The sequence below is a fragment of the Spermophilus citellus genome (assembly GCF_964194105.1).
Source record: "Spermophilus citellus genome assembly, chromosome: 3".
Classification (NCBI taxonomy): domain Eukaryota; kingdom Metazoa; phylum Chordata; class Mammalia; order Rodentia; family Sciuridae; genus Spermophilus; species Spermophilus citellus.
In genome coordinates this window covers 81,395,425-81,415,185 of record NC_138184.1, presented here as the reverse complement: position 1 = coordinate 81,415,185, position 19,761 = coordinate 81,395,425, and the positions used below count along the sequence as shown (strand labels likewise).

At 55.6% G+C, this 19,761-nt stretch overlaps 1 protein-coding gene across 2 annotated transcripts; it reads right to left on the bottom strand.

Moving 5' to 3' along the window:
- Positions 1-1,533: 1,533 nt before the first annotated feature.
- OAS2 (2'-5'-oligoadenylate synthetase 2) lies at positions 1,534-17,918 on the bottom strand. 2 transcript variants are annotated; one of them, XM_081285059.1, is made up of 11 exons: positions 17,650-17,918; positions 15,467-15,737; positions 12,472-12,650; positions 11,183-11,418; positions 10,652-10,796; positions 8,109-8,282; positions 6,670-6,952; positions 5,940-6,127; positions 4,801-5,039; positions 3,755-3,929; positions 1,534-2,590 (listed from the first exon to the last, which is right to left on the bottom strand). In XM_081285059.1, the coding sequence occupies exons 1-10, from the start codon at positions 17,824-17,826 to the stop codon at positions 3,761-3,763; spliced, it is 2,061 nt and encodes a 686-aa protein (XP_081141185.1). In that variant the 5' UTR covers positions 17,827-17,918; the 3' UTR covers positions 1,534-2,590; positions 3,755-3,760. The 2 variants fall into 2 exon arrangements, with proteins under 2 accessions (XP_081141185.1, XP_081141184.1); XM_081285058.1 differs by having other exon boundaries at positions 1,534-2,744; positions 3,776-3,929.
- Between the last annotated feature and the right edge of the window lie 1,843 nt (positions 17,919-19,761).

Sequence of the window (19,761 nt, the reverse complement as noted above, 5' to 3'; positions counted from 1 at the left end):
GCCCATGAATGACGGATGAATGGTAAGGCCTTTCCCGCCCAGATTTGAACCACCCTCAGTGGAAAAGCACCAAAGCCCTCGCTATTCAGGCTCCTAATGATTCTTTTCTCCTTTTGTTTCTGAGGATTGGAAGCTGTGGACGCTTGACTACTGAGCTACAACTCCAGTCCTTTTTATTTTGAGACTGAGTTGTTGAGGCTGGCCTCCAACTTGTGCTCCTCCTGCCTCAGCCTCCAGAGTCACTGGGATTACAGGCATGTACCACCTGGCTCCTGGTGGTCCTTTTAACCACAAATTGTCCCCATTGGTGAGCTCATTCTTGGTCTGCTGCTCAAACTCTTCCAAATTCCTCTTGCCCCAAGGGCTGTGCTTCTCATCTCTGCTTACTTTCTCTGATACCATTGGGGACCAGGCTGCTAGGGTAGCCAGGCATGAATCCTGGCCTTGGACCTTGGCCTTTAGGTGTCCTTCATTGGATTCCTGTGACAATCCTGGCTCGTGTACCCTGGGGTTGGGAGCACGCCTACCCTTCCATGTTTCTGTCTGGGCTTCTCCCTGTTTTCTTCGTCTCTTTCTATTAAGTCTCTCTGGCCCGTGCATCTTCTCTGGGATCTGTTAAGTCAGTTCTTTTTGTGTCCTGGAGCCCATGATGGTGCCGAATTAAAAAAAAAAAAAATCAAGTTGGCAAGAACATTTATGGGACAGTGCTGTGCCTCCGCCTGGCTGGGTTGTTGATGCTTCTGGGGACGCAGCCCCAGGCCTGGGCACCCTGATCCCATGCTCTGCCACTGATCTCCACCCTGCCTCCCCCTCTCCTCCCACGGGTGCTGTGACTGCACTGTGGACCTGGGAGGTGACACTCCCATTGCATGTTCCCATAGCATCTCGTGTTGTGCCTTGGGGCTCTGCCTGAGTGTCTCATCCGAGGTCTCACTGGGACGGTGTTTCTGATTTTGCATCCTCTCTGCATATGCGAAAGAGAATTCTTCTGGGTAAAAGAATACAATTTCCTCATCAATATGGTTTCTTGTTTATCCCGAAATACAGATCCTACAAGAGAGGCCATTTGTTGACATCAGCTACTGATTTTTTTTCTGCAAAAGGGTCGGTGCCCTCGTTGTGTCCCGTAAGGACCACGGACTGCATGTTTGCCGGTCACTGTGACGTCTAGCTTGGCTCCTAATGAATTCAACCCTCTACTGAATGCAGCGAAGGCATTGGCATGAAAGTGGTGCATTCAGTGCCGATCCTCTGACACCCACGGACTATCTTGCAATTCAATTCAATTCAGACTCTAGCTGCCTGAAGTGGGTGCAGCGCCCACGGGTTAAGAGCAAGGTCTCCAGCACGTCCAGCCTGACTTCAGACAGCAGCCCCGCATGGGCTCCCCGGGTTGCCCACACCTCTGCCTGACTTGGCTACAAACTTGGGGCTTTGACCCTGTTAGGTCTCATATGTCACTAGAATGACTCGCAGGACTCAGGAGAACACTTTGCTTGCAATCACCACTTTATGATAAAGAACATGAGTGAACAACCAGATAGAGAGAGACAGGGTACAGCCAATCCAGGAGCACGCTGAGGTCAGGAGCTCTGTCCCCTTCGTGTTGGGACATGCGACCCTCCCGAGACACTGTAGTGTTTGCCCACCAGGAAGCTCCAAAGTCTCATGACCCAGAAGTTTATATTGGACCCCATTATTTGGGCAAGATTGGTTAGATCACTGACTGCACAACTGAGCTCAATCTCTAGTTCCCTCTGCTTCCTGAAGATCGGGGGTGTGGAAAGCTCCGACGCGGGAGGTCTTTCTGGCTCGAGAAGCCCCCCTCCACATGCTCTAAGTGCCCCTGGGGTCTCTGAGGCTCTTTCTCCTCCTTTCTTCTTGCAGTACTGGGAATTGAACCTGGGGATGCTCCATCACTGAGTTACACCCTCAGCCCTTTTTATGTTGAGAAAGGACCTCACTAAGTTGCTAAGGCTGGCCTTGAATTTCGATCCTCCTGCCTCAGCCTCCCAAGTCACTGGGATCACAGGTGTGTGCCACTGCACCAGCTAGGAGTCACCTTCTTAGCTGAAATTCAGGGATGGTGGAGGGGGTTCGTTATGAATGCAAAAGACACTTTTGTCAGGAAATTCCTTGGTTTTGAAGTTCTATGCCAGTCCCTGGGCACAAAGGCCGGGTGGATGCTTTGTTGTCTCCTGGGCGGGTGGGAAGACAGGCAGTAGGTGGGGGGAGGAACAGCCCTGGGGAGCTGACCATGGCAGGACAGGGCTGACGGGCAGCCGGCTGGGGGACACCACAGCAGTGGGGCAGGGAGGGTCTGTGCGTGGAGGGAAGGGGACAGACAGATGGTGGCTGAGCTGGGAGGTTGTGAGAACAGCTCAGAGTGAAGGGACCAAGGGCTGGGAGAAGAGCCTGACTCTGGGGGTGCAGCGAGGGCCCTTGAGGGGTGTAGAGAGGGCGGCTGAGGGCCGAGGCTTTTCTAGGTGGTCACCGGCCTCATGGGGTCCAACCAGGTGGGAGTCGGGAAAGGGCTTTGCAGCCTTGTTTTCAGGGGGTCCAAGACACCGGGGAGGAGAGGCGGGGCCCAGCAGGGCGGAGCGAGCCTGGGGGACCGGATTCTTTCAGAGCAATTTCCAGATGGCCTTAGAAGGTCTTCTAGCGGGTCACCTCAGGATGGAGTGGCTTCTGACCCAGACAGCAGGGTAGAGCCCAGCTCCGCAACTGCCCGGCGTCTGCACTGTCTGCGGGAGTGGACAGCAGAGATGAGGGTCCTGTGCAGCGACGACCCCTGCTAAGGAGCCGAAGGAGAGGCTTGGGGACCGTATCTGGGGATGGGACTGTGGCCAGAGACACTCTTTTGGTGCTATCGGTTCTGGTAACAAGGGGAAGCAGGGGGATTGCTCTAAAGCAGGGGTTCTCCCAGGGACAAATTCCCTCCCTGGAGGACAGGTGACAATGTCTTGTTCCACCTGGGTGGCAGCATTAGCCCCACCTGGGGTGCTGCTTAGCCCCCGAAATGAGACTCCCCTACCCTAGGGCCCGGGCGGAGAAGCCCTGCTGTAGTGACGGGGGCTGGGGAGGGCAGCCGAGGGTGCAGGCGGGAGGGCCCGAGGGTAGATCGGGGTGGCAGGAGGCCCCCACTCTTGGGTGACCGACCCAACCCACAGCCACAGTCACCTTCACCCTGGTTTTCTGTAGCCACGAGACCATTGCGATCCTCCTGCCTCAGCCTCCCGAGTGGCTGGGATCACAGGTGTGTGCCACTGTCCCCAGCCAAATCCCAGTGCTCACCACCCCTGGTTATCCTTCCCCTTTTAGTTCTTCCCTCCTAGTAGGGGGACCTGCTGTCTATGGACACGCGGGGCCAGAAACCCACTAAACAGGGTGGAGCCAGAAGCCACAGAGAGCTGCGCTCCCGTGGGGGACACGTGACCATGACTGCAGACTTGGTTGGCTAGGGAGGTGGGTCCTTCTGGCACCCGCTGGGTAGAGACCAGGGTGCTGCTCAGACTCCTGATCCAGCCCCTCCACCCCACCAGCAGAGGGCACCCCAGCCCCGACGTCGGCGGCGCTGAGGCCGAGGGAACGGCACAGGGAAGGGCTCCAGAGCTGTTCTGGAGCCCTGCTGGCCTCTTGCTTGCCGAGATGTGCAGCGGTTACTGGTGACGGGGTGGGGAAGGGGACATGGCTGCTTTAGCTCCCAGAGAAGTTCCTTGACTCGAGCCTGACACAGGACCGTCCCGGGGGGCCACTTCCTTCAGATCACCCTTACTGGCACATTCCACAGCTGCACGGGGTTTCCAGCCCCATCTCTCATGCAGGGAGACGACAGCCACTGCCTGGCTTCTTTGGCCAGGAGATGCCAGCACCAGCGGTCCCCACCTCCCACGTCACCCGTGGGGTCTGCTGGGTCCAAGATCACAGGCCTGTAGGAGGGTGAGAAGGTGTGAGAAGCTGGTTAATTCCTAGAGGATTTCTTTCCAAACTGGTGGCTTCAGAATTTGAGGCCCCGTCCTACTTACAGCAATTTTTTTTTTTGGTACCAGGGATGGAACCCAGGGGCACTCGACCCCTGAGCCCCATCTCCAGCCCTATTTTGTATTTTATTTAGAGACAGGGTCTCACTGAGCTGCTTAGGGTCTCTCTAAATTGCTGAGGCTGGTTTGGAACTTGAGATCCTCCTGCCTCAGCCTCCCTAGCAGCTGGGATCACAGGCACAAATCACAGGATCTGCTAGATGTTTTGGAAGCTGTTACTCTACACAGAGAGCACAGTGCCACTCTATGTCACTGTCCCCTCGAGGCCGAGTCCTCATTTAACCAAACACAATGTTGTGGAGCAGGCCCCCCCGCCCCCCAGCCCACCCGGCTTCCCCTTTCCTCTGTTGTCTCTTTCTTTTCTCATCCTATTCCTCCTGCCTCTGGTGTTCTGTCCCCGCTGCTGAGGACACGTGCTGAGATTCCTTGTCTATCCTTGAAGGTCGGAAAGGGCAGATTAAACCTGACCTAGTACAAACCCCCAATAACAAATTGACCTGTGGGGGACAGCGTTCTTTCTGGGGACACTCTTCTAACACCATCCTCTCAGACCTGCTGACAAACCCAGGTGGATAAGAGCCCTGTCCCTCTTCCTCCTGGGCAGCACTTCCTTCCGCCCCTAGGACTTTATCCCTGAGGACTGGCCGTGCTGTCAGCACCTCACTGCTCAGGGTCACATGTGGAATGACTCAGGGTCCAGGGGGAGGAAGAGGATGCAAGAGCATCAGAGGAAACCGGTCAATCAAGAATAGAGGGACACCTGGTTTTCTGGATCTGGGTCAGAAGGAACGTGCGCATCGTCTCGTCCTCGAAGTTGTAGTTGACATTCCAAAAGATGCAGAGCTGCTGGTACTTTGTGACCAGATCCAGGACTGTCCGGAAGCCTTCGGCGGTGTCGAAACTCTCCAACCCGCTGCCCTGCTCCCAGGCGTAGACGGTGAGCAGCTCCAGGGCGTACTTCGGGGGCAGAGACCCCTTGGATTTAAGTTTTCTTTCACACTGAGGGACGGGGGGGGGGGCATCAGATGACCTTTGTAAGAACAGGCGCCCCAGGAGCTCTCCAAGGGTCCCATGGACGGCTGGGCCACGGCGGAGTGACGGAGTCACCGTGGAGGTCTAAATACTGTCCAGCAGCTGGGGCTCTTGGGACAGTCACACAGCCGTGGCCAGAACCCCACCAGGGGCTAACCAGGGGCTGGGGCATGTTACTCGCACCATCCCCAATCCCACCAAAGCTGGGCACCATGATGTCCACTTCAGATGAAATCAGAAGGCGGGGTCAAGGGGAAGGACACTGCTCCAGGTCACACCAGAGCCCTCTGAACCGCCACACACGCCACCTTTGATTGTCTGGGACAAAGACCGCAGAGCCCAGTGTTCAGGCCGTAGGGGCCACAGCAGCAAGGGGCAGCTCCCGGAGCCAGGGTCGCGCGTTGGACGTTTGCCATCATGAAAACACTCAGAAAGGACCTTGTGTGCGGGACCGTAGAATCGAGCACAGAGGGGCTGCCCGGTACAGAAAGCGCAGCCAGCCTCCTCCCCTGCGGCTGCGGGCTGCCTGCCAGGAGGTGCCCGTGTCTACCCCCTGTGGAAACCGACCAGCAGAGAAGCCACCCTGGCACCTGCCAACCCGTGGGCCTGTCACTCCTAACTCCCATCCTCCCTCGGTGGCTTGGATTCCTGCTGAATTCTTTGGCTAATTGATGGCAGGAGGCAGGGCACGCCTGGCCCAAGTAAATAAAGTTAGTGACAGGAACGTTACAGACACCCGGCTCAGCCACGGGCGGGTTCTCTGGAGCGGCCCAGTCCCCAGCGTGGGAGAACGAGGCAGGGGCTGGCTTCCTGGCCACATCTCACTGGTAAAGGTCACGGCCAGGTGGTCAGCCGGGGCCAGCATACCTGTTTGTACCAGTGCTTCATCAGGCGGATCAAGTTCTTCAGCTTGGTGGGCCGGGAGACGATGAAATTGCGCTGCAGTTCGGTAAAACAGGTAGAAAACTCTCCCCCGGGGAGGTCAGAGGATCTGTACAGATCGATGAGCCCCGCGTAGACCTGGGGTCCGGGTGTGGAGCCGGAATGCAGTTGACCTGGATAAAAGATTTTAAAACATTTTGTGACATACAGTCCCAGGAGATGAAGCTGAACTGTACCAGAGTATTTGCATCTTGATGTCTAAGGCACAGGCAGCCTCTTCAGAGGAATGAGATGTTTTCTGAGATTATTTCAAGTTCTTGGTCGATCCAGAACACAGCTGGAGACAACTTCCATTACTGAAGAATGAGCTTTGAACAGTGCAGCTCTGGAATCCACAAACCTTGGTCCCAGGGGTAAACCTGGCCCCCTGCTTGTTTTGTAAATAAAGTTTTATTGGAACAAGGCTACAGTATTTGTTGCCGTGTTGCTTATGGCCGTTTTCATATTATAAAGGCCGAGTTGAGTGCAGGGAGATACCCCGTAGTCCTCAAAATATAAATAATTGCTATCTTGACTTTTAGATTAAAAAAAAAGTTTGCTGGTCCCTCGTCTGCACTTTGCTTCTGTACTTGCTGGTTCTCTCCATCCCTGACCACCCGCCACTTCCAGCATCTAGAATCTTCCTCCTCCAGAGCTGGGCTCTGGGGATGCTCACCTAGTGCGTTAAAGGCGGGCAACACGTCAAAGTCGACACTTTCGTTGACATTTTTGGATTTCAGAGAGAAGCTCAGCACCCTGGGGGCCTTCCACTTGGACATCTCGAACGTCACTTCGAACTGCGTCTTCTGCTGCCAGACTTCCAGCTGCCTGCGGATCTCCTGGACAACCATGCCCCGCTCGTTTCGCTGGGAGGTGTAGCTCTGAAGTGTGCTGGGGAACACCACCAGGTCGGCGTCGGAACCCATCTTCAGGGTCGTGCCTTTGGCGGCTGACCCTCCCTGGGGGACAGAGGGGGCGTGAGACCCAGGCTCTCCTGGCCCTTGAGGCCCTCGCCACCACAGTCTGGCACCACTTGGGGCTAATTCATGAGGTCACTAAGGGCAGCTTCCAATGAGGGTCCAGTGAGGGCGGAGTCCAAAGCAGAGCAGAGCGTTAGGATTTACAGAGCGTTAGGATCAGGTGCCCTGATCCCACCCGGGAGACAATAACAATGGATCCTCCACTTCTCAGTTTCCTAAAGAATCCTCAGCTTTCACTTATTTTCCTCAAATAAGTCAAACTCAGGGTGATTGTTACATTGTAAGTTCTCATTTGTTCTCTGAGGGGCCAGTCTCCTGCAGTCTGGAGACCCCGGGATGAATATTCATAAGTAAGGTGCAGGGGTCAGTAAACAATCCATCAAAGGATAGACGGTAGTATTTTAGGCTTTGGGGGTGCTTAGTTCTCTGCTACATAGGTTTAACTTCTTAATCTCCTCCTTCTCCTCCTCCATTCAATTTCTGGTGAAATTTAAGAGCTGTGGCTACAGGAGTCTTAGGTCATGGAGGGCATTCCCCAGGGGGGATTATGGAAATGCCGCCCCCTCCTATCTCTCTGTATTTTGATTCCCAGACGTGAGCTGCGTGGCTTGGTCCACCATATGTTCTGCCTCACCACTGGTAATGGGGCCAATCAATCAATACAAACCTTTTCTCTTTATCAGTTCATTTGTCTTAGGCATTTTGGTACAGTACTGGAGAGCTGACTGATACATGACCTTATTGGGGAAAAGAGTCTTTGCAGATGTAATTAAATTAAAGATCTTGAGATGAGATCATTCTGAATTCTAAACCCAATGGAAAGTGTCCTTGGAAGGGAAAAGAAGACGACACATGTCAGAGAGGGGATACGAAGACAGAGGTAGAGATGGGACCGATGCACCTACAAGCCCAAGAGTACCAAGGATGGCCAGCAACCCTAGGAAACAGGGTGAAATACGAGCCGTTAATGACAGTGACAGTCTGTCAATGCCCCCCACCCCGAAGACTAGCATCCTAGCCCCAGTTCCCTAGTCTCAGATTTCTGATGCAGGTTGAGTCCTGGAAAGCCACAGTGATGCCCCGTCCCACTTCTTCCCCTGCCCGCAGCAAACCTGGAGGGAAGGCCTGCACTCACCTTGATGACCTTCTGGACCTTGGTGGTCGAGTGTCGGAAGCAATCTTCTTTAAGGAATGTGCAGATGTCGTCCACAGCTCTGTGGAGCTGATCTAGGAAGTCTTTGTTGGGCTGGAGAAAGTCCGTGATGAACTTGTCCAGAAGGTGGCCGGGGGTCATGAAGAGTGGTGCTGGCTGGGAAAGTGGGGGACGCAGGGCTGAGCCTTCCTGGCAGCCAAGGGGGGCTGCCTTCCCCAGCCGAGCCAGCTCTGTCTCTGCCCTCCCCCGGTCAGCAGCAGCTGTCCTGTCTGTGGCCCTCAAGTGGCTTCACCTCAGAAGCGCACCTGAGAGCTTAGGGTGGTACCCGAATCCCCCGGGGGTGAGCACCCTGCTAGTTCCTCTCGTTACCACCTTGGAGAGATCTGGGTCCCGCTCCAGACCGGCTGGTGAGGACTTGAGGTGGGGAGATGAGCCCGGTCACCCGGCTGGTCCAGGGAGTCCCGAGATTACAAGGCAGGCAGGAAGGTTAGAGCTGAAGAAGGCCAGGCGGCCCCAGAAGCAGAGACAGAGACAGCAAGGTGCCAGGCTCTTGGCTTTGCAGGTGGAGGAAGCAAGACCCAGGAGTCAAGAAACTTGGGACAGCCTTGAGAAGCTCGAAAAGCCCAGGAAACACATCCTTCCCCAGAGCCCACGACGCCTCGGTTCCGGCACAGGGCGTGCCATCTGGGATTGCTTCTCCCCAGAACTGTAAGAGAATCAACTCGTGTTGCTGTAGCCACTAAGCTTGGGGCACTAAACAGACAGACAGCTGCACTAAGGGGTGATGCACACGTTGTTCTGAGGAATGAGGTCCTTCTGCTGCCCAGCACTGACCAGCCCATTGGAGGTGCGAATGTCGCTCAGCTCCATGGTCAACAGCTAACCTTGGTGGCCCACAGATATTGCAAGGGGACCTCAGAGTTCTTGGGGTAGCTCCCCCTGGAGGGCAAACTTGGAAGTGCAGGGTTTGTGTGTGAGTGTGACTGTGCGTGAGTGTGTGAGAGTGTGTGTGTGCACACATGCACATGAGCCCTCCTGTTGTTCAGCGGCTCCTGGGCTTCTGTCTTATCCTCAGTAGCTGGGGGGGGGGGTCCCCAGTCTGGACACAGAGGCAGGAGAAGAGCAAGACACAAATGACCAAAGCAGGAGCCCAAGATGGTATAGGGGAGACACAAGAACCAACGCGACCTGTGCTCTGGGATAGAATGTTCTAGAGGATATTCTCGGGGTACTGGACTCGATCTAGAAATGGACTGGATTGAGACAGTAAAAACATATGAGCCCAGCTGCATTAGCTGGTGGTCTGGAGATTATGGAGGAGCAGAAATGTCCAGGTAGGAAGGTGTCTGGTAGCCTAGTCTCAAACGTCCCAGACTAAACTCCTGCGGTGATAATGACATGCGTGTTCCGTGGAAGACGTGGTCAATGTGGCACATCTGTGCAGCTGTGTCGGGGCCCAGAGAGACCCACTGGACCATCGCTGCCACTATTCTATGTTTGAAAGCTTTTCAGAATAAAATGTCATGAAAATTGGGGGCGGGGGGAGCCACGACCAGGATTCCAGAGCAAGGGGGGCTGGGGCAGGGCCCAGGGGTCCAGTTAGGGAACCTCCTCAGGCACGGGCTCCTTCGTCAGGTGAGCTCCTTCACATGTTCATTTACAGCCCTCAGATTTCTTTACAAAAGGGGTGTAGTTCCTGCCTCCCATAGAATTGGGGGTAAATCAGTCCCTTGTCTGCAGAATGCGGAATTTGCTCCATCTGCTTGTCCTTAGAAGATGAATTTTCTCAAGGAGGCAGAATAGTCCCAGTGGTCTGACCTGGGAATGTCCTACGTGCATCGTCCCCTCTGCAGGCTCTGAGGGTACCGGGGGATCCACACCTGGACTGTCTCCTGGCCAGTCCCTCTGGGGGTTATCTCTGCCTCCTCCCCACGACCCTCCACGCCGGCTGCATGGGGTGAGAGCCTACTGAGCGTCCCCAGGGGACCTGCCCCTCTCTTGGGCTCTGCTCACATCTTCTCTTGGGGTCCCCTCTTGCTCTTTGTTCCCGTTTACGCCTCCCAGGCCTTCTGTGGGAAAGAAGAGCCCTGCAGGGTCACAGGTCGAGTCGTGTCCCCCTAAGAGCCGTCAGGGTTTTGACCTGCAGCACCTTTCTTGGAAATGGGGTCTTTCTGGACGTGGTCAGGTTAAGAGAGGTCAGGGTGGGTCCTAACCCAACACAGCTCTTGTTCTTATGAGAAGAGAAACAGCTGGACAGACGCACAGAGGGTAGAGGACATGGAGACACATGGAGAAGGACAGGTGACCATGGAGGCAGTGGTGACCAGAGGCTGCCATAGCCCAAGGAGGGCCAGCAACTGCAGAGGCCGGGAGACAGGGGAGACTCTTCCCCAGCGTCCTCAGAGACAGCACGTCCTATACACACCCTGACTTGCGGTATCTGGCCTCAGGACCAGTGACCGAGCCAGGGGTGGGCAGGACCCTCCGACAGCCTGGAGCAAGCCGTGTGTGGAAAAGCCTCTTACCAGAACATTCCAGGAGAGCCTCGGCGCCTCGCAGCTCTGCTTGAGAGAAGAGAGCCAGAGCCCGGCTTCCTCCTTCAGATGCCGCCAGGACACACCCTGTCTGCTCACGTTGTTGGTGGGGTCGGCGGGGTCCAGGATGACCGGCCTGGGAGCCCCATTGGAGGAAAACTCGTCAGTTTCGAGGACAGAGTGGGCAGCTGCCACCCAGATTTGGATTCCTGCGGGTCCCCTGGGCTGCTAGGGCTCTTTCTGTGACAGTCGGTTCTCTGGGCCTGTGTCCACTGCTTGGCAGGGAGGGTCCAACGACCGAGGACACAGGGGTTTCTCCTTCCTCCTGACCCCTTCCCCCCTCTGCACCTCTGCCCCCTATTAGAGCACGGCTGCCATGTTTGTTTCCAGGACAAAGCGTGACCCCAGTTTGGGGAGCGAGAGCATGGGCCAGGTCCCCACTTTCAGCCCCCGGGGGCCACGGGGGAAGGCCTGAGGCCTGGCACGCGGCCTGTGGGGGAGACTGCGGGGCAGGCCGGCCACCTCTGAGATCGGAGCTGCTGCAGGAGGACATTCCTGACGGTCTCGTCCTCAAAGTCGTAGTTGACTGTCCAGTAGACGCACAGGAGGTCCTTCTGCTCGATCAGCCCCAAGACAGTGCGGACGCCCTGGGCCATGTCGAAGTCCTCGGCTCCGCACCCCTGCTCCCAGGCGTACACCGTGAGGAGCTCCAGGGCGTACCCCAAGAACAAGGAGGAAATCCCCCATTTTTTCTGGCACTGTGGGAAGAGACAAGAGCAAGGGCCGTGCTGAGACCTAGTTCCCCCTGTGCCCTGGGGTCCAAGATCAAGGAATCCAGAGTCTACAAGAAGTCCCTGTCCCCATCAGAAGGCCTAACATTGAAGGCACTGTCCATCCCCAGGCTGGACAGAGTGTTGGGCAACCCCAACTCTCACCTACCACTCATGGGAATATAACTAGGTGTAGCTGTTCTGGAAAACTGTTTGGCCATAATGAAGTGAATTAAAAACTCCCCGTATGTATTTCATATGGATCCCAGGCTTGTAGATATACATATGCACATATGTGTTCCGTGTGGTTGTGTAAACACGCACACATGTACACAACCGTAAGCTGACCCTAGAACCCAGCCATGGCACTGCTGTGTGCCTACCCAAGAGAAACGAGTGTTTAAATTTATAAAAGACACCCAGGAGAATAGGCAGAGTAACCTAATTCATAATAGCTCTAATTTGGAAATGACCCAAATGCCCATCAGCAGTAGAAAAGATCAATATGTGGTATATTCACAAAATGGAACCCTTGGAAACAAGAAAATGTTCCTGCTACTTGCAACAATGTGGCTGAATCTCCCAGATATCGTGTTGACAAAAGAAAGGAGATGCAAACGCTCCAGAAACAGGCTGAGTGCGGTGGCCCTCGCCTGTAATCCCAGCAGCTCAGGAGGCTGAGGCAGGAGGATCATGAGTTCAAAGCCAGCCTCAGCAATGGTGAGATGCTAAGTAACTCAGAGAGACCCTGTCTCTAAATAAAATACAAAAAAGGGCTGGGGATGTGGCTCAGGGGTCGAGTACCCCTGAGTTCAATCCCGGCACTAGTCGGTGGTGACAGATGTTGGAATAGGGGTGTTTGAGGCATAATGGACCAAGGTGGTCTCAAGATGGCATCTGGGAGGCAGAAAGTGTTCTCCATTTTGATTGGGAATTGCCGATGAGGATGAACAATAACAGCAAGCGGTGGAACCTGGCTGGATGTGCGTCGTCTCAGTCACAAGGAAGCACATTGTAATGACATGTTCAATTTGAAATTACCTGTTGGTACCAGTACTTTATCAGGAGAATCAAGTCCTTCAGTTTTCTGGGATACTTGCTGAAAAACTTCTTCCGGAGCTCTGCGAAGCAGACCGAGAATTCTCCAGGGTAGGCAGAGGTCTCATCCATGGCTCTTTTGAGATCTCTGTAGATCCAGGGGCTGGGATTCTCACTGAAGCCTATGGAGAGGGAAACCCGGGCTCAGAGAGGCAGGGACAATGATGGGGGACAATCTCTAGGAAGGCTGGTGCGCTTCCATAACATATGACTGCGACAGGTAGTTTGCTGATGAAAATCACCAGCAGAAATGACTAGAGAGGTAGCAATGATAGGTGACATATAAACACATCTGGATCAACAACCAGGAGGAGACAGGAGGCTTTTTGCTCTTCTGCATCCCACAGGTATTTGCTGTCTCCCAGGCAGGGTCCAGGGTCATTGGCAAGCAAGGAGGTTGAACAAAGAGCATTCCCCCCTCCCCACAGTGGTAATCATTGAGTGCTGACTCTCTGCTAGGCATGGTCCATGCTCTTAATGCAACATCACCAAACTGTTCTTGGTTAAGTGCAATTGCCACAGCTAAGTTACAGAGGAGGAAATGGGAATACAGACATGTCCAGTGAATGGACGGAGGGAGGGATGATGGAGGGAGGGAAGGAGGGATGATGGATGGATGGAGGGAGGGATGATGGACGGATGAGGGTGGATGGATGATGGATGGGTCAAAGAGCCAGCATAGTTGTGGCTTGGGTGGAAGGCCCTGGGGAGAGGTGAGTTGCAGGAAGACTGCAGAACCTGGTAGTAAAGGGCAGCCAGGTTGGTTAGGCTGCTATCTAGTAAAGAGAGCAGTCAGTGAATTCAGAAGACAACCTTTATTGCTTCCTTCTAGAAGAGATCTGGGCTGGGGGTGTGACTCGGAGGAAAGAGCATTTGCTTTGCATGCACAAGGCCTTGAGTTCAACCCTCTGCCTACAAAGGAAAACAAAAGCAAAAACCTCTCTCTTCGCCTAGAGAGGGATCTCGATTTGGAACGTGCAGCTCTACCACCATCTGGCGGTGGCTTCTGGGTACCACAGGTGGGGAGGCGTGCGTTTCTTTCTCGCACTGTCCTGGCATGACAGGGTGCACCCAGCAGAGGGCGCGCCGCTGCCGCCAGCCACAGTGCCGGGAATGAGCGCAGAGCGCGCAGGATCCTCTGTAAACTGGAGTCTCGGCTCTCTACGCCCCGACTCCAGCCCGCGGTTCAGGCAGGGCGCAGGCTCACGCCCTTAACATCCTAATAGCCCTGCAAGCTGCTGTCTCTAGTCCGATCTTACAGTCGGTAGACACGGGACCTGGTGGCACCAGACTCAGGGCTGCCCTGATACCCTTCTCTCTGGCCAGGTCACCTTTCTGTGACAGGGAGTCCTCGGGATGGGTGTATGTCCTCACCTTATCAGAAGATGGGGGAACTATTGTTCTTCAAAGTCCCGTGCAATCCAAAAATTCCTTAAAACTCTGGGTGATGAAAGGCACCCTGGCCAGGGGCTTGGACGCCCTGGGTTCTGATTCTAGTACTGTCTGTGCCTGGCCATGTGGCCCTGGGGACAGTCTTTTCCTTCCATTTCCCCACATGTGCAAGGAGAGGCTGGATCTCTGGTCTAGTATTCTTAAGTCCCTCCACCATCCACCATCCCTCCATCTATCATCCCTCCATCCATCATCCCACCATCATCATCCACCCACATCCCTCCATCCATCTATTTTCCATCCATCATCCACCCACATCCCTCCATCCATCTATTTTCCATCCATCATCCCTCCATCAATTAGAAGATCCATCCATCCATCCATCCACCCACCCACCCAACTGCCAAACAATGATTATTGATAATGAACGTTGTACTGTCATCCAGAGAAGCACAGGATGGTCATGTACCTGTCCTCATGACGGTACCATCTAGGAGAGGCAGAACAAGTTATCTGGATGTCAGTGACATAGCTCACGATTGGGGACACACAGGTCACTATCGGAGCCTACAGGAAGCGGGTCTAAATCAGGCACAGGAACCAACGGTGAGTTGGAATTACCAAAAAATAAAAGGCAGGCAGAAGAATGTTCCAGATGAGGCCCTAGAGCCTGGGCCGTAGTCTGGGCTGAGCGCACGTGGCAGGTCGGAGCAGCTCAGCGAAGGTGAACCTGGGTGGGCAGCAGACTGGGGTGGGGTGAGCCCGCAGGGCCACTAGGCCATCAGCGTCCTGCCCTGTGGGGATCTGGTCAAGGGTGTGATGGAGAGGGACAGAACCACGCTTGTGCTGGGACAGATAGAACCCATCCACAGGGTGCAGAGGGAGAGGAGTAGGGAGACCCTCAGGGGGCTATGGCCACATCTCAGGGGGCTATGGCCACATCTCAGGGGGCTATGGCCACATCTCGGTGGCCTGGAGCAGCGGTGGGCGGGAGGGAGGCAGATTGAAGGCAAGAGGGGCAGGACTGGGGGGGTAGCCAGGGCTGTGGGGGAGTGGGGGAGACACCCTGATGAGAGGTGCAGCCCGGATTGGAGACAGGCAGGACCGTGGGGGCGTTGGCAAGCAGGGGACACAGGAGGCAGGCAGGTCTTGGGGGGTGGGAGGAGCACCCCCATACTCTGGTAGACAGGCTCCCATGGAAGGTGGTTGTCTTGCTCTTGATCTGGGAGGGACGCAGGCTGCAGTCTGTCCTGCCCCTCCTGTCCCTGGGGAGCCAGCCTGGTGGCTGTGGACCCGTGGGAGTTGGGGCAGCCTGGGCCCTTCCTCAGACCCTGAGGAACCTGTGCTTCCAGAAGAGCCCAGGGGACTCAGGCACACATAGCTTGGAAAACCCAGCTTCCGATTCAAGTGTCTAGAACCTTCCTGCCACCGCCAGTGGGGAGGTGGGAGGAGTTTCAGAGAGGAGCGTCAGCCAGGCAGGGGGCCCTTCCCTCCAGAGGGTCCAAGGCTACAGGACCCCGGAGGCTTCCGCCCCAGGAGCACTCACCCAGAGCATTGAAGGCAGGCAGCACCTTAAAGGAGACCGTCTGCCACCTGGTGGACACCTCGATGTTGAGCTGCCCTCCGAGTCTCAGGATCTGATACCCAGCTGTCAGCCCGAGGGCGAGCAGACGGGCCTTGAGCTGTTGCTCGATGATGTCGAGGATTTCCTGTTGGTTTTTCTTCTGGTCCTGGAATTTTGCCAAGTGGTCGAGGAAGAGGACCAAGGTACCATCTGAGTGGTTTCTCAAGACCGTTTCCCGGCTATAGGAGCCACCCTGCGGGTGACAAAGTAGCAGACTTGAGACCCTGGACTCTTGGAGGTTCACGGGGGGACTCCACTTTGACTGAAAACCAAAAATGTTACCATAGCCTTAGAATTGAGTGGCAGGCATTCCTGTGTCCACAAAAAATGGGAGATGCTCATAGGATCGCTTTCCTTATTGTCCTCAGAACTGGAGGCCACTACTCAATGGCCATTTGCAATAAGTGGACAAATGTGGGGCTGGCGAAGTAGCTCAGTGGTGGAGCATTTGCTTAGCACAATTGAGCCAGGGTTACAGCCTCAGTACCACATTAAAAAAAAAAAAAGACAAACACAGTGTATTTACACAGTGGAATACTATACAATAATGAAAATGATAAACAGCTGTGTGTAATAATACATATTTCATAGGTGTGATAGGTCAAAGAAACCACACACTAAGGCACACTTAGTGCATGGCATCATTTGTAAAGGGTGACCAAGTAGTCCTGGATAAATCCCTAGTTTGAAAGTCCCATATCCCAGGAAAAATCTCAAGTTTGGGCAATCTGGGATGGATTTACATTTAGATGAAGTTAAAAAAACACACAAAACTGGCTGGGTGCTGTGGCTGGTGCACCTGTGATCCCAGCAGCTCAGGAGGCTGAGGCAGGAGGATCTCAAGTTCAAAGCCAGCCTCGGCAAAAGTGAGGTGCTAAGCAACTCAGTGAGACCCTGTCTCTAAATAAAATACGAAGTAGGGCTGGGGATCCAGTGGTCAAGTGTCCCTGAGTTGAAACTCTGGTGCCAAAAACCAAACCAACCAAACAAAGAAACCAAGCTGCTGGAAGTCCGGAGCGTGTCTACCTGGGGTTGGGGTCCTGATTGGGTGGAGACCCAGGCTCCTGGGGGCTGGGGACACTTTGAGGGTCTGGCAGCCTGTCCAGCTGAGCACTTGGGTCTGGGCACTCCTCTTTATTAGGAAGTGGCGTGCTGGGGGAGGTCCCGAGGTCAGTGGGGAGCATTCCCTCCAGAGGGCTTGAGGGCCCAGTCTCTCTCTTGCTTCCCATTTTGAGCTCTGGTCCTTCTGCTCACATCTGCTCTGGCCATGATTATTGATTGGCCAGAGCCTACGCCATGCCCTCTGGACCTTAAACATTCCAAACTGGGAGATAAATAAACCTCTTTTCTTTAGAAAGTTAGCCAGCCTAGGTGGTTGCGGTGGCTCACACCCATAATCCCAGAGGCTGGGGAGGCTGAGGTAGGAGGATCGCAAGTTCGAGGCCAGCCTAGCAACTTATGGAGGCTCTAAGCAACTACAAGGTCCTGTCTCTAAATAAATAAATAGGGCTGGGGATGTGGCTCAGTGGTTAAGCAACCCTGGGTTCAATCCCTGGTCACCGACCTCAACCTCCTCCCCACCAAGAAAAGAAAGCCAGCCTCAGATATCACAGAAGGAAACACCCATACAGTGGTATTGGGGATTAGGACCCCCCTTCCCCACGGGTCCTGAACTTTCCTAGTGCTCCCTCCGCCCCACAGGCCCAGGACCCTCGGCCCCAGTCCTGGTGCCCACCATTCTAAACATTTCTAAAGGATGAGAACCATCCTTCCTGCCCCTTGCTGATGAGACTCTCAGAGCAGCCCCTCGCAGATTCATTAAGACCCTCCAGCCTCAGTAGCTTCCTCTGTACAATGGGCCCACGGAACCTGCGACAAATCAGTTGTTCATTGATTGATGAACCGGTGGCGGGGCAGCCCTCTGCGGAGGACATCGGACGTTCAAATCTGAAGACACCCTAAAGTGGGTACCATCTCCCCCGCCCCTCGACCGGCCCAGAGAGGGTGCGCAGCTTGCCCAATGCCACAGCGGGGTAGGGGCAGAGGCAGCCGCGAGGCCTGCGCCCCTCTCCACCTCCAGCCACCCCGGCCGGGGCCACGCTCACCAAGGCCACGCTCTGCACCACGGGGAAGGGCTGGATTTCCTTCAGGGCGGCGCAGATGGTCTCCACCGTCCCCTCGATCTGCTTCCGACAGGGTTCGGAGGGCTTCAGGTGGCTCTGGACGAACTCGCCCAGCTGCGGGGCGGGCACCGAGGACACCTGCGACTCCCAGTTGCCCATGGCGCCCTGCTGACCGCGGCCCTGCGCTCTGAGCCCTGCGCCCCGCGCACCGCTTTGCGCCGGGGAAAAGGAAAGCGAAGCCCGCGCAGCTCCGCCCCCGCGGCCGCCTGAGGACCGAAACTCAGCCGAGCCTGTCTGTCCGGCCGCCTCTGCGCGGGAACCAGCCGCCAGCTAAGCGCAGCTCGCGGGGCCACGCGGGGGTTCCCGGGCGCCAGGTGCGTCCTGGGGCTCACGACCCGCCCTCCCTGGTCCTCAGGGTCCCCACCTGCAGAAAGTGGCACTTTTGTCAGGGGTCAAGGGGAGCGTTAAATGATTCCTGTCACATGCTCAGAGCAGGAGGGACCGAGCGAGCGTGGGTGGATCGGAGGGAGACAGAGAAACGCAACTTCTGCGCACAGAACTGGGAAATCGAAACTCAGAGGGTTTGCCCCGCTGCCTCTGCCCAGCAGTGATTCACCCACGAGGCAAAAGTCCCCAAGGCTCAAGGGAATCATCCCCTGCTGGGATGGTTGATCTTATGCACCAACTTGGCCAAGCCCAGTTGCCCAGATATTTGGTCAAACTTACTCCAAATCTTTCTGTGAATGTATTTTAAAGATGAGGCTAACATTAAACCAGTGGACTTTGAGTTAGGAGACCACCCACCGAATGGGGCGGGCCTCACTCAATCAGTCGAAGGCCTTAATAGAAGGAAAGATGGAGCTTCCCTAGGGAAGAGGGGGTTCTGCCCCCAGCTCTGGAAGATGTGCCTGGCCAGCATCCAGGGCCAACCCAAGAGGTGGAACCTGGGGTCCTGAGTTCCAGGCTTGGATTTCCAGCCAGCCACCCACCCACGAAGCCAGGCGCAGACGACTGACCGACACCCACGGAGCTCAGCACCTGGGGTAGGGAGGGGCTGTGCAGGTGGCCCAGACGGTGGGGCTGTCCCCAGCCCTCAGCTGTGAGGGTCCCAGGGCTGAGTGGACGGCCCCTGGTCCTGTGTCCTTGGCGGACATCTTAAGCAGAGGCCCTGGACAGCCGGGTGCCTAACATCCCGGGCAGAGAGGGCTCAGGGGCCTCCATCCTCTGTCCCCTGGGGTGGGCCCCTCCTCCATCCGATTCACAGGTGGTGACTGTGGGGGACGCTGGGCTGGACATTTTACATTATTTAAAGGCAAAAACCACATCTGGATTGCCGTAGCTGCAAGTGACAGGAGCTGGCCCGGGCAGTCAGAGAGACTGTGCAGTGGGGACGTCAGTGTCCCCCACGGGACTGCCCGGGTTGGCCCAGCAGCAAGCCAGCAGAAGGGAAGTGGGTCAAGAGGACCCTAGTTCAGCACGAGTAGAGAATGGCCACTGACGTCTGGACGATCAATCTCTGAAGAGGTTCGTGGCCCAAGGAAAACGGAGCGCAAGAGAACCACTCACACTGCATACGAGCTGCCCTTCTGCGCGGCCAAGGACCTGTGCCAGGCACCCGTTACTAGGCACAGGGGCGGGGCCTTCCCACGGGAGAAGCGCTTCGTAGGCGACACGGAGCCTCAGGGTGAGATGGAGTCTGAGTGGTCACTGCCGTGCAGCCTGGCCGTCACAGGAGAGACGCTCAGAAGGCAGAGGCCATGGCAGGGCCCGGGGACGCCTCCGTGCCCCAGGTGTGCACTCTGGGGCCGAGACAGAAAAGAGCCCCCTGGAGCCCTCTGTCCTCTGCATCAGGCAGACGTGACCAGTGGTTAGGGGACCCGCTTCAGAAGACTCCCCAAGTCAATTCAAATCAAAAGAGAGCTTTAGTTACCTGGCCAGGGGCTGTCACCCACCACAGAGATCAAGGTCTGTGGGAGGACAGCCGCTTCCTGGTCCCTCCAAGGAGGATATGAGGACAAAAGCCACAACTCAGACTTGCTGGTCGTCGTGTGAGCCAGCCAATCATAAAACATTGACCAGGGGGACCTGTGGGCT